This window comes from Staurois parvus, unplaced genomic scaffold (assembly GCF_062004578.1).
Source record: "Staurois parvus isolate SC_StPar_1 unplaced genomic scaffold, SC_StPar_1.0 ptg000299l, whole genome shotgun sequence".
In the NCBI taxonomy this organism is placed as follows: domain Eukaryota; kingdom Metazoa; phylum Chordata; class Amphibia; order Anura; family Ranidae; genus Staurois; species Staurois parvus.
Genome location: NW_028318095.1, coordinates 11,398,236 through 11,413,032, shown reverse-complemented (window position 1 = coordinate 11,413,032; position 14,797 = coordinate 11,398,236). Strand labels below are relative to the sequence as shown.

At 41.4% G+C, this 14,797-nt stretch overlaps 1 protein-coding gene across 2 annotated transcripts in view; it reads left to right on the top strand.

Moving 5' to 3' along the window:
- PROS1 (protein S) overlaps positions 1–14,544 on the top strand; it is a 93,694-nt gene extending 79,150 nt beyond the window's left edge. The window contains exons 11-15 of one of the 2 annotated variants that reach the window (XM_089682933.1): positions 1,646–1,810; positions 3,827–3,995; positions 4,099–4,250; positions 6,637–6,868; positions 10,094–14,544. In XM_089682933.1, the coding sequence (XP_089539059.1) occupies positions 1,646–1,810; positions 3,827–3,995; positions 4,099–4,250; positions 6,637–6,868; positions 10,094–10,233 (858 nt within the window). In that variant the 3' untranslated portion in view covers positions 10,234–14,544. Of the gene's footprint in view, positions 1–1,645; positions 1,811–3,826; positions 3,996–4,098; positions 4,251–6,636; positions 6,869–10,090 lie in introns of both variants that reach the window. The other variant, XM_089682932.1, reaches the window with a different exon arrangement.
- The last annotated feature ends 253 nt before the right edge of the window (positions 14,545–14,797 follow it).

Genomic DNA, 14,797 nt, shown 5'->3' with positions numbered 1-14,797 from the left:
CTGTGTCCAATGACACAGCAGATCACCGGGTAACTACAGTTGCCAGTTATCGGCTGCACTTTCCTCACGCTGTCACGGCGTGAGGAAAGTACTGCTGAGAATCAGCATTGTCAGCAAAAGAATCAGCACTGATCATCAGGACACTGATGATCAGTGCCCTGATGATCAGTGCCCATCAGTGCCTCCCACCTGTACCCATCAGTGCTGCCCACCTGTACCCCTCAGTGCCACCCACCTGTGCCCATCAGTGCCACCCACCTGTGCTCATCAATGCCACCCACCTGTGCCCTGCAGTGCCACCCACCTAGGCCCATCAGTGCCACCCATCAGAGCTGCCCATCAGTGCAACCCATCAGTGCCGCCCATCATTGCCCAGCGGTGCAGCCCAGCAGTGCTGCCCATCAGTGCCCATCAGTTCCACCTATCAGTGCATCATCAGTGCCAGCTCATCAGTGCCGCTTATCAATGCTGGCTATCAGTACCTCCTATCAGTGCTGCCTATCTGTGCCACCTCATCAGTGCCTATTGGTGCTGCCTATCAGTGCCCATCAGTGCTGCCTATCAGTGCAGCTTCATCATCAGTAATGGAGAAAAATTACCTCTTTGCAAAATGTTATAATAGAAACAAAAAAAAACTTTTTTTTCAAAATTTTTGCTCTTTTTTTTGTTTATAGTGCAAAAAATAAAACACCCAGTGGTGATTAAATGCCACCAAAAGAAAGCTCTATTTGTGTGAAAAAAATGATAAAAATTTCACATGGGTACAATGGTGCATGACCGCACAATTGTCATTCAAAGTGCAACAGTGCTGAAAGCTGAAAATTGGCCTGAGCAGGAAGGGGGTGGAAGCGTCCAGTAGGCAAGTGATTAAAAGATAAAAAAGCTGCATACTAAGTAAGTGATAAAATCATCTGCTGAAAGTGCTTATGGGAGAAGTATGGGAATAAAAATAAAACAAACATCTATGCTCACCTTCCTACTGCAGCATCAGTCTGATGCTGCAGCTGTCCCCCTCCAGCTCTAAGCCTGAGAACAGAGCGCTCGCATGTCAAATGATCGCTCAGTTATTTGTCATGTCTGAGCAGAGAACAGCAACTGTCAGTTACCGCTCTCTGCTCTGCCCCTCCAGCACTCACTGGAGTGTTGGGCTGGGGAGGGGCCTCTCAACTGCGTACTGAGAGCTGAGAGGTGAAGCCAACTGCTGATCCGGCATCTGGGTAGATGGAGCAGCTCTGTGACGTCAGCCGACAATGAGCTTTAGCTTGCTGTCAGCTGATTCTGGGCCACAGGAGAGCACAAGTAAGTGCGCTACTGTGACCCATAAGAGAAGTATGACCAAGTTTTGGCCATACTTTTCTTTTAAAGAACCAAGGGTTTGATATCACTTTAATTGTCATTTGACTAACTGTTTGGTATAGCTGCCTGAACACTGTGGCTATGGTATATTAACTAAACTACGAGTTAAATTATATGTAAACCACAGTTCCTTTTTAGAGCAAACTATGATATAGCCGTACAGTTGCAAATAGCATGCTTATTATAATTTATCTCTGCTTTCTTCCATCATACATCACCTCTTGTTCTTACATTGTAAAAATAAACAGCTACACAGTAAACACAAAATGTGTGTTCATTCATCTTGTAGGTGTCAGTGGAGGAGCTGGAAAACAGTATAAGTGTGAAGATTGCCAAAGAAGCTGTTATGAACATCAATAATCCCAAATATCTGTTTAAACCTGTGAATGGTATTTTGGAAACCAAAGTCTACATAGCGGGATTGCCACGGAAAATAGAAAATCTCATTAAACCGGTGATTTCATGGAATGTTTATTCACAGTGCAATCATTGTGATACATTTACATTTCTTTATTGAGCAAGAACAAAAGTAAACAGCAGAGATGTAGAAACCCATAATTAGGTGCCTAGTCACCCATATCAGTTCCAGTTTCAGCTTTTTATGTTTGTTTTAGCGCTGATCATTCTGCTTTGCTCTCTTTGTTAATATTACTTTCTCTCTAAATATTAACGCCCAATTGAGCCCTCATTTTTTTTATTTGTTAAACATGTTTAGGCTAGATATAAAAGTAACTTCTTTAAGTTTTTTTAAAATTTTTGATTTCATTATTATTGCCCTATTGGCGTAGCCCTATATCAAGCTGCCTTGAGCCAGTAGCATGCTGGAAAGGCAGACCACTGCTTTCACATAGGGGATTATTTACTAAAACTGGTGCAACTCCAATTAGGTGCATACAAACCAATCAGCTTCCAGGTCTTACTGTCAAATACTAATTAAACAAGCTGAAGTTAGAAGTTGATTGGCTACCAAGCATAGCTGCACCAGATTCTGAGTGCTTCAGTTTTTGGTACTCCCCCCCCCCCCCCCCCGAGAGTGAAGTTTTCTGGATCTCCAGCAGTACCACACACCCCCTGTGTCCTCCAATCAGTGGCGCTGTTTTGCAGATCTTGAACTTTACTGATTGGAGCACTGTGCAGGGAGCGCATCCAGATATTTGGGCTGCTACACTCAAAGTAAAGGGTAGCAGTTCAAATCTTGAAAGTGCTACTTCCACAGAGCAGCTTGATACAGGGCTACCTCAAGAGTACAAAACGATAATAATGAAAAAAAAAACTATAAATATTTTACGATTTAGCAAACCTGAATGATTAGTAAAAAATAAGGATTCCGCTGGGCTTTGAATTTAACTTCTCACAAACCTAGCCAACTCAAGCTCAGCAAATAATAAAAAATAACCCAAACAGATCTGCATTTCAATCTGCATGTCAAAATGATTTGTAGATACAGCGGAAGGGGACATATAAAAATTTCATATTTTCCTGTAAGTCACCCTTAGCTCTGCCCCCTTCCATCTACTGAGCCTCTGTATTAGTTACTGTGGCTGCCAATCCCATTGAAAGACCAAAAGGAAGGGAGAAAGCAAGGTCAAGTTTGACTTTTGCAGGAAAAGTTGAGATTTACATAAAACTTCAAATTTCAACCTCTCTGGATCTACTAATCTTTTTGGAATGAGATTTACACAGAAGGTAACCTCTGTTTATACGCTTTTATAGTCTTAGCTAAGAAAACATGAATATTATGTCTGCCCTTTTCTGACATTTCAGTACATTACCCAAAATCATACCAGTAAGAAAATGATAACAACAACCCTACCATCTAAACCAAATTATCGCTAATGCTGTCCACAGGAACGGGATGACAGACATCTGGTTTCAGTTGAAACAGGTGATCATCTCACTTGCTGGTGGTAAGCAAGATAGCCTCAACTGTGATTGGGCAGATTAGAAAGTCTGTATTTTCCTATATAGATAAGACATGCTTATCGTAAGCAGAAATTCTTGGGATAAGAACCCCCTCCCTTCTCTTTCCCACCAGCCTATATTGCATTGGGGTTAATTTCAGGAGAAAATATGCCCTATTACAGATTGGAGGCCACTTCACCAATGGTTTTTTTTCCCCGTTAGTAGGTTAAAATCCAACTCCAGCCAAACATTTTGTTTGTTGTCGATATAGTATGTAAGGGTTAGATCCTTTGTCAGGTTTTTATTGCTATCACTAGAAGTGATGGAAAATCTCTCCTTAGAAAATAAAAACACATTTTCAGTGTTGTTGGAAAGGGTTAGAATGTATAACAATGTTTTCATTTCTGTCCATGCCTCCCCACTGAAATAAACAGCAATAATAACCTGCCAGGAATTTTAAGTCTTCCACTTTTTTAGAATCAGAAAAAAAATTGACTAGAGTTGGATTTAAATGGTGAAACTTAAGCTAAACCCTTCCAATGCTTAAAAAAAACATATCTCTCTGTAGATTAACCCCCGACTGGATGGCTGTATCCGTGGATGGAACCTGATGAATCAAGGGGCGTTGGGTGTAAAAGAATTTATTCAAGGAAAGCAGAGTAAGCATTGTCTGGTGGATGTGGAGGAGGGCTCCTACTACCCCGGAGGAGGACTGGCACAATTCAAACTGAACTACAGTATGTCATTGCCTTCATTATTATCATAATGCATTTGTTTATAAAATGATATCATGGCATCACCTTATTACAGACACAGTATAATTTATCATTGTTCTTATAGCTGACAGCACATCAATTGAAGAAGATTGGATAGTAAATATTACTTTGGACATTCGATCATCTACTGGCACTGGGGTGATGTTTGCACTAGTTAAAGAAGACACTGTGCCATTGGCAGTTGCTATTGAGGACCAGTCATCCGACATTGTGCAAGTACGTCTATGAGTTTGTTTTATATTTGTTACAAGCATGCCTTTATGATACCAGCAGTTTAAGAAGAAGTATAAAAACTGTGATATAATAATATATTAAATATGGTTTTGCTTTTCACCTGTAGATGTATCCAGTCACCTCTTGCTCTCTTAATATTTAGGGAGAATTATAACTTCTTTTTAGCTAAATGTATTTAACATTATTTTTTTTACAACCTGATTTTTTTATTTTGTTTAATTGAAAGACAAATATGGGCTATACAAAAACAAAAAAACAATATATTCATCTAGGTGGATGCAACATCGATCCAGTGCTGCATGTTTTCCCAACTGGCTCTGCAGTGAGAAGTGAGCATTCAGACACCCCTGATCACTCAGTTCTCCCCTCTGCTCTGAACAGAGAGCCATGACTGTTAGTCTCTGGCTCTCTGCTCTGCCCCTCCAGTGCTCACTGGAGCGCCCAGCTGCAGAGGAGGCGGGAGTGGCTGGCTCAGCCTCTCAGCAGCTTGCTGAGAGAGTGATCCAGCTGCCAGTCCAGGTTTCTGGGTGGATCTCGACCAAATGGTTGAGTTCTTTTCAGAGCCTGGACTGGGTTTTAGCCCACCGTCGGCTGAAAACAGGTCACAGGAGTGTATAACAAACTGCACTCCTGTGATTCATAGGAGAAGTACAGCCAAAAAAAATTGGTCTATAAGTCTCCTTTTTTGTCACTGCTGTTGAAAATGAACATTGATTTCACCCCCAAACAAACAGAATATCAAACTAATATTCTTAAAACAAAATATTTCAAACAGGATTCTACTAGTATATGGCCAACCTTACACATCGGTGGACTATTATAGCTGTATAGTGCTGTTCATTTTCCCACTAAAAACCTGGAACAAAGTGTAGCACCACCCCTGAAGGAGCTCCTTGGTAGTTTTGGGTTCCATGTCCTGCACCTCAAATCCAAGAACAACCTCTTCCCCTCAAGCACATCTACTACAACACTACAAAAACAAGTAGCAACACAAGTGTACGGTACCTTTTGCCTGGCTATAAGATATTGGCAATAAATAAACCCACACTCCTAATGTTTTGATAAAAATTTGCATAAATGACAGTGGGTAAATTAGAGGTACGTCTTGCTAAACAAAGTGAAACTGCTCCCAAGTAACACAGGTAAATATATATATATATATATGTCTCTATATAAATATAAAGAAGCAACGCGTAAATCAGTAATAATCAACACAGCCGAACAGAAATGGGAGAGGGTAGTGTACCACTTGAAATAGAAAATAGGCTGTGCCTTGAGGCAGTTATGGTTAGAGGGCAGTATTTAGTTCTGGATCTTCAACGGCTAATCATTGGAGCTCGTTGTCACATATTGCGGCCATGAATAGGGCCTGCATGCAGTTTTAGAGCTAAAGGATAACAGGGTGGGCAGTTCCTAATGGGAGCAGTAGTGGATAATGGCCAACAGGTCCACTCACCAGACCCAGCAAAACTGCAGCAGTGATCCCTCCGGCATGGACAATCGCTCACTCTTGGCTGTACATGGCGACTCTGGCAGGCAGGATGGCAAAGACTGTGTCCTGGCAGTGGCTCTATCTCTGCCTGGTCAGGTCAACTGGCTTTTCCACCCTGTAGTGTCTTCCAGTGGCATACTCTCCCCACTCTCCATGATCATTGGGCAGGGAGGCTATCTCCCCTCTTTCCTGAGTAACACACACTGACTCCTTCCCGGACTCCTGCTCTCCTTCCCCCCAAAGCATGCTGAAGGCTGTAGTCTGCTTCTTTTAAATCAATGGGGCCAGCTTTGTTCTGGGGGTACATGTCCCATGATACACTTGTCCTCTCAATTGTTCCCTTGATGTGGCTTAGGAAGGGGGGGGATACACAAGCCTGCACCTGCACTCTCCCACTGTTTTTGCATGGCTGGTCTGGTCTCTCGCTGTGGCTGTGGCATGAGTGGGTGGAGGGGGAAGAGATCCCTTAGCCACCCACAGCACAGCCACGCCTGTCTCCCCCTTGTGTGACAGGAGAAGAGGGGCAGTGGGGAGAGTGGGGAACAGAACGGTGGGTAGCACCCGTTACAAATGTTTTATTCGTATTTGGTTAATAGCAGGTTGTTCTTGTACAAAGCACATATCATTTATACATAGTTTGTCAAGTTTGATGTAAACCCTAGTTTTCATAGTGCATTAAACTTTGGTACTTAACCCTAGAAGTTTTGTAGTCCACTGCTTCAGCGATATCATAGAAAAACAATGTTTATTTGCATTTTGTGCATCATATGTTAGTGGGATTATTGATGCTACTCAATGCTCCACACCTTAAAAAGAGGATGAATGAGTTAAATGTAAGCCTTAATAGACTTTGTTTAACTTTGTTTTTTTTTCAAGGACATCATTGTCAGTATTGAGGGAATCACAGTGGGCCGATTGTCAACAAAAAGGATATGTACAGACAAAAACCTTTTCATAAGCCTAACAGCTACAAAGTCGGCTCTAAGTATCACATCCGATTCCTACACTGAAATCCACTATGCAAACAAAGAACAAATGAAGACACAGTTGTCAGTTTTGGATCAGGCAATGAAAGGACAGCTGGATACATATTTAGGAGGAATTCCAGGTATTTATTTCTCCTGACACCATGTTTATAAGTAGAATTTTTTGGCTAATGTTAGGCAAATGTCTGAGCATCAAAACAGTATTTAAAAATCTATCCCCTGCAATGGTATCCCTGACTGGACAAGAAGTTAAAGATTTCTGAAATAGAACTCAGACATTTTTAGGTAGAGTGGGCTCTCTGTTGCTCCAACAAGAAGTTCTCTCCCCACTCCTGGTCATAAATGATAACCAGGGCATCGCTGTAGGATGAGCATCCTCATTTTTATCTCTGGGGTATTTTATCTCAATGTATTCCAATGAATAATCCTCTGGGATATAATAACAATATGATACCACTAGCCACCAAGGGAATTTGCCTATCAAAATGAGTGGTAATGCTTGGAAGAATGTGTGGTTAGTGCTGTAACTTCCCAGAGCTGGGGTCCTGAGTTTAGTTGTCGGTCACCCAAGGACACTGTCTGCATAGGATTTGTATGTCACATTCATGTTTCACTGGTTTCCTTTGGGTATTTTGTTAGGTAAATCTAAACTTGTGCAGTGTGTTTGAATGAGATAGAACTTTAAATATATAGGAATACATGGCAGAAAGGGGAAACAGAAAGTTCAGGTCATAGCGGAGCCCTGGCTGTCATGATAGGACGGGGTAATGCTTGGCAATTCTCTGTCCCTGAACTGTCAGGGGATAAGCCCTACCATACAGTCTTGCCTACTCCATTCAAAACTAAAAATAAGCACCTAAGATGACTATTGCAGAGAATGGCTTGAATCTACTTTGCTAAAGCATTTTTCCCTATTCGTTATCAAAGTGTCTAAGAACTATCTGTATTGTCGCATAGCATGAAACCAAATTCAAACTTTAATTTGCCAACTGTCATTTGCTGCCACAGGTTTAAGTCTAGTTGGTTGCCGTGATGCAATGCTTTGACAAAATCATTCACTTAAGCAAATGTGTTTCGAGGTCCTTCAATGTATGTATGGGATCCTCTCACTTACTATGCATAGGGTCTAAAGCAGAGGTCCTCTTCATTTGTGAAGTGGAAACTATTGATGTATTGGACCTGTTAGAGCCTGTGCCAATTAGCTTTGGACTTGTTTATGTCACTTCTAAGATCATTCAGAATTCATTGACAGGTGCATTTGACCTGCAGTTGATCTTGCAGACCTACATTTGATCTGCTTCAAGCAGGTTTACATTCTCATAGACTTGTATGGAAATGCAAAACCTTTTTGAAGCAAACAAAAGCTCATCCACACAGGCTTACAAGGTAAGGTTGCTTTCATGCTGATCAGTTTTTCTTCTGCTTTTGCATTGAAAAAAAAACAGGAGAAAAACATGTGACCATGCATGCCTATGAAACTCTTCACACTGATCCATTGAGGGTCCTGTGTGGTTTTTAAAATCCTGCTTACTACATTTTTAGTACAGGGTGGGTGCAGTAAACACCTCCCCATTGAAATCAATGGAAAACACGGCAAATTTGTGTTTGAGTCACGTCCTGTAAAAACCACATTGCAAACACGGGTAAAATGCTGCAAAAAATGTGGCAAAAATGCATATGTGTTTTTCCCATGCATCAATGTGAAAGTAGCCTTACTCACATATTTAAAGGCTAATTCATCCTTTACCACCATGCTACCCCCAAGACAACATGTGGGGATTTCACATCTGCAGCTGCTGTCACTTTTGGCAGTAGTTGTTGAGAACCAGACGCTGTACAGGCAAAGTTCTGTGAATGAATGAAGTACAAGTCCTATCTGCCATCACTGTAGATGGATTTGTAGTTCTCACTGAGGCCATAAATAGTCCACTGACACTTCCTCTAGTTCAGTAACTGGAAGTTAGTACCTGCAGGAGCTTGGCATTGCACAACATACAGTATACACAGTACACTTACCTACATTAGTGTCTTCCCCCACTCAGATCCAAGCTCACATTCGGTACTCTGTCCCCGTTACCATCTTCACCACTTCTTTTGGGACCTACATCACTCCTCTATGGCTATTGGGTAGCCACTTGTGATCGAACTCCCACGCATGTAAACAGGCCTTACATTGTCCCGGGAATCCAGCTTCATTCTTAGTATCTGACAGACGCCAAAAATGAGAAAGGAGTGTATACTGCACGCTACATGCAAAGTACAGACAAAAGAAAATATTGCTAAGGGAAAAACAATTTTCAGACAGAAAACTTGGCATGACTTTTCTACCAAAAACTCCACCTAATAGCAGTTTTTCATTTTGGGAGTTTAGTTCTGCATTAAAATCACATTCTACTAAACTTCATTAACCCCTTCACAACAACCATACACAAATATGCAGCCCCACTGGACTGGGCTTTTTTCCATGGGGTTGCATATTTGCGTACCTGTCTTTGTGCTGGGAGCGCGTGGCGCGGCACAGGGATCAGGGTCTCACCGAGAGCCCAGGGTCCTGTGGTAATGATTGGCTACCACAGTGATCAGTCACTGTGAAGCCCGCCCCTATGTTTTCTCTCTCTGAATGGAGGAGAGAGATACATTGTATCTCTTTTAGTCCTTTCAGAGGGAAAATAAAAGTGATACCTAGATCAAGGTTTTATCTAGGCAAGTGCCGGGGCAGTGTTTGGGTCAAGGCTAGGGTCAAAGGTCAGGGTCAGTTTTTGTTTTGTTTTTTTGTCAAGATTTTTTTTTTAATTTTTAAATTATTGTCAGTTAGTGTCATTGTCAGTATACTTTAGGTAGGATAAAAAAAAGCAAAATGTGCACTATTGTTTGTGGACCATACTATGGGTACAAACAACAACTAACATACACATATGTGGTATTGCTGCGATCATTATGAGCAGGAGAATTTATTTTGAGTTGCTCTTTGTTAGTAGCTCATGGTAGTAGCAAGAAATATACAGTTAAATTTAAAAAAATGCTTTATTTACTAATTTTGGGCCAGTTTAGTAATGAAAACAAATCAGGAGATATCCATTACTATTCATCACCAAATGAAATCTCAATTTGTCCTAAAAAAAAAACTAGGTTTAGTCCACCTGGATGCACAAAGTAGTTGTGATGATATGTACGGTTTTACTAACACGTCAAAAGTTGCAAAATTGTGCTTAGGCATTTAGGCATTTAGATTTGTTTTTCCCTTAGGTGCGAAGAGGTTGAATCCAGGTGCAAATGTAGGGTTTGATTATAATTAACTTATTTACTTACTAAAAGGTCAATAATACTATATTTGCTTTTATCAGCAGATATCCCACTAACCGCTACGCCTGTCTCCGCTTTCTACGTTGGTTGTATGGATGTGGCCTTCAATGGAAATCTGATAGACCTGGATGAAGCTGTGTTCAAACAGAACGATATCCGATCACATTCCTGTCCTTTAATTTAATAGTGTCCAGGAATTGTTTGTTTGAGTTTTTTTTTGTAATTTCATTTATTTTTTTAGCACCTACTACTGAATTACCAAACATATTTGATAACAGATGTGCCAGAATTAAATATTCTTTATAATTGTACTTTTACTATGCTGTGAGGTACTGAGTGCTGAAAAAATTCCTGTGTGTTTTTCCAGTAATGGAAAAGGTATTGTAGCATTCCATTTAAAACAAAGTTAACTTTATAGAAAATACCATGTTTTTAATTTTTTTATTGTTTGAGTTAAATAAGAAGTCTACTAATGCATCTTCACTTTAAACTGTCTTCCTAAAATATCCATTGGCCTTATGTATGACTTTCGGGAAAGGAATGGTGCTGCTATGACATTAATGCCCAGATGAAAAAAATCCATAATAAACAATGTCCAAAGATCATGTATAGCAGGCCATAATAGTTTGTTTTTAAATGTCTATAAAATTCATGAGAAATCTACGCAACAATAGCACCAGTTCTCCAGAGTGAAGCAGTCTCTGTAAAAATAGAGAGGAACACAAGGGGGCGCCAGACTAAAATCCCTTACTTAACATTGCTATACTTGGTCTGGCGTCCCCTTATGTTCCTTCTTATGTATGAAATACACTGCTCAAAAAAGTAGGGGAACACTTTGAAAACACATCAGATCTCAATGGGGAAAATATCATGCTGGATATCTATCTTGATATGGACTGGGTAATGTGTTAGGAATGTAAGTATGCCCATCGTTTGATGGAAATGAAAATGATCAACCTACAGAGGACTGAATTCAAAGACACCTTGAAAATCAAAGTGAAAAAATGATGCAGCAGACTAGTCCATTTTGCTGAAATTTCATTGCAGCAACTCAGAATGGTACTCAGTAGTTTGCATGACCCTCACGTGCTTGTATGCATTCCTGACGTCGGGGCATGCTTGTAATGAGACGACAGATGGTGTCCTGGGGTATTTCCTCCCAGGTCTGAACCAGGGCATCACTGAGCTTCTGGACAGTCTGAGGTGGAACCTAGTGGTGTCGGATGGACCAAAACATGATATCCCAGAGGTGTTCTATTGGATTTAGGACAGGCGAGTGTGGGGGCCATTCAATGGTATCAATTCCTTCATCCTCCAGGAACTGCCTGCATACTCTTGCCACATGAGGCCGGGCATTGTTGAGCACCTGGAGGAACCCAGGACCCACTGCACCAGTGTAGAGTCTGACAACGGGCCCAAGGATTTCATCCCGATACCTAACGGCAGTCAGGGTGCCATTGTCTAGCCTGTAGAGGTCTGTGCGTCTCTCAATGGATATCACTCCCCAGACCATCACTGACCCACCACCAAAACGGTCATATTGAATGATGTTACGGGCAGCATAACTTTCTCCAGGGCTTCTCCAGACCATTTCACGTGTGTCACATGTGCTCAGGGTGAACCTGCTCTCATCTGTTTTGAGGGTCATCTCGTTGTTGCCCATCTAGTGCACCTGTTGTTAATTTCATTAACACCAAAGCAGCTGAAACTGATTAACAACCCCCTCTGCTACTTAGCTGACCAGATTAATACCCCAGGGGTTTAATTGACTTGATGCTATACTCTGATTAAGAGGTGTTCCCTTAATTTTTTTTAAGCAGTGTATGACTGAAGTGCAATTTCTATTTCATACTTTCAATCTAGCTACCAATTAGCTTTTCCCTTTCCTGTTCCTAAAGTAGGCTAGAACATGTAAAGCATACTCTGATTGGCTGTTAAGAGAGTTCTCTTTGCATTCTTAAGTATCTAACAGACTGGCATATGTGACTGTGTGCAATGGCCCTGAACCTCCTCTTCTAATGTTCCCCACCAGTGCTCTTGGTTCCTTCTTTTCTGTGTGTGCCACCATAGCAAGGCGCATCCATAGACACACAGAGCACAGCTTGACCTGGCCCCCAGCTCCCTCCTCACATGATTTGATTGACAGCAGCAGGAGCCAATGATTCCCACTGCTGCCTCTCTGTCCTGTGAGGAGAGAGAGAGAGAAAGAGACCAGTGCTACTGCAGTCGGGCACAGCGCTGGATCGGGAATGGACTCAGGAAACTATCAGGGGAGGTGAGGGGGCGATACAAATGCTGGAACAAATGCTGGAACATTTACCAAAAAGATATCATTTCTGAGTTTGGTGTGGGGAAAATAGAGTGACCTGCACAGAACCCTGTCCCCAACCCTATTTAACGCGTTCAATTTGCATCACAATGCAAGATGAATGTCCAAGAACTCACATATGCTAATTTGGCTGAATGGGTACAAATTCCGACAGACACATTCCAAGCTTGTTTGGGAAGTCCTTCAAGAAGACTGGAGTTTTGGTCAAAAGTTTGCACATCCTGGCAGAAATTGTAAAGTTTTGCCATTGATATTGAAAATATGACTGGTCATGCCAAAAACTTTTATTTAAGCATATTGATCATATGAAGCCATTTATTATCACATAATTGTTTGGCTCCTTTTTAAATTATAATGATAACAGATATCACCCAAATGGCCCGGATCAAAAGTTTACATACCCTGGAATGTTTGGCCTTTGTACAGACACACACGGTGACACACACGGGTTAAAATGGCATTTGAAGGTTAACTTCTCACATCTGTGGCTTTTTAAATTGCAAATAGTGTCTGTGTATAAATAATCAATGATTTTGTTAGTTCTGACATGGATACATGGGGCAGTCTAGATACCGAGCCATGGGGAGCAGAAAAGAGCTGTCAAAAGACCTGCATAACAAGGTAATGGAACTTTATAAAGATGGAAAATGATCTAAAAAGATATCCAAAGCCTTGAATATGCCAGTCAGTACTGTTCAGTCACTTATTAAAAAGTGGAAAATTCGAGGATCTCTTGATTGCAGCCACAAATGCCAGGAGAATTTTCAAGTAAGTTCACATCAGTCAGGAACTCCATTTAAGGGCCTGGTAGCCAATGTTTATTAAAAAAAAGGCAAAAAAACAAAAGTCCAACATACGCTTTCCCACACAGGGGTTCTTCTCCATTCAAAGTACAAATGAAAAATACTGAGCCACTTGACTCTCTCTGGTCAGCAGTACCTCTGCTTGTTTGGTCTCCCGACCACTGGCCATTCCTGGCCAACAGCCTTGGGCTTCTTGAACACACACAGCTGTGCACTCCGTAATGCACACAGCTTCAAGCTCTTTAATGCATACAGCCTCAAGCATCTTGGATGCACGCAGCATCTGTCTTACACAGAGACTCTCTCAGTGGCAGCCACTGCTCCAACTGTTCTTCTGCATCTCTCAGCAGACCAACATTTTAAGGGCTGTGAGCACCTGGGCCCACACCCTGTAGGTCTACTACAAAACCCAGTCACTGGGTTGGAGATTTCTTCCCTCCCAAGCCACTTTGAAATCTCCAAACTATGGAGCCCCATCTAGAAATACAACAATCTGGCAAAAGCAGTTTTCTCCACTCACATTTTATGCTCCATAGTCCTGCACTCAGCACATGTACAAACCCTTTTCCTAACCATTTCTACCTCTTTTCAGCCAGTGACAGAGCCTGGCACTGTACAGGTAACAACCATAAGTGCTGTGTTTGGAGAGGGGTCAACATCGACAAGAATACCATCCCCACTGTGAAGCATGTAGGTGGCTCACTGATGTGTTTTTTTTATTTGGGGGGGAGGGTGAGTTCTAAAGGCTTGGGGAAACTTGTGAAAATTGGCGGCAAGATAAGGGCAACATCTTATCAGAAAATACTGGCAGACAATTTGCATTCTTCTGCCGGAAAGCTGCACATGGAACACTCTTGGACTTTCCAGCATAACGATGACCATAAGTACAAGGCCAAGTTGACCCTTCAGTGGTTACAGCAGAAAAAAGGTGAAGGTTCTGGAGTGGCCATCACAGTCTCCTGACCTTAATATAATCGAGCCACTCTGGGGAGATCTCAAATGTACGGCTCATGCAAGGTGACCAAAGACTTTGCATGAGTTGGAGGAATTTTGCCAAGCTGAATGGGTAGCTATACCACCTGCAAGAATTCAGGGCCTCATAGACAACTATTTAAAAAAATTGCACGCTGTCATTGATGCTAAAGCGGGAAATACTGTACCCCCTATTATATAAAGAAATACTTCCTAACATAGTTCTTAAAATAAAAATGTTAAGAGCTAAGGTATGCAGACTTTTGAACGGGTCATTTCATTTGTTTACTTGTTTCCATGTTTTGTTTTATGATTGTGCCATTCTGTTATGACCTACATTTGAATATGAATCCCATAAAAAAAATAAAAGAACTGTGTTTTGCCTGCTTCACTCATGTTTTCTTTAAAAATGGCAAATACATATTACCAATTCTCCAGGGGTATGCAAACTTTTAAGCACCACTGTACCTGAAAGGGAAGGGGGGGTAGGGTGACACTTCATAAAATGGTCATGGATTTAGAATGGAATGTAAAACAAGCTCATGAAAGTGTGAAACATTTGGCAATGTAGTGTATATTAGTGAAGTTTTCTGGGATTCCTTTAACATAGCTCTTAAAATATATTAGGTTTTATAACCTATGAC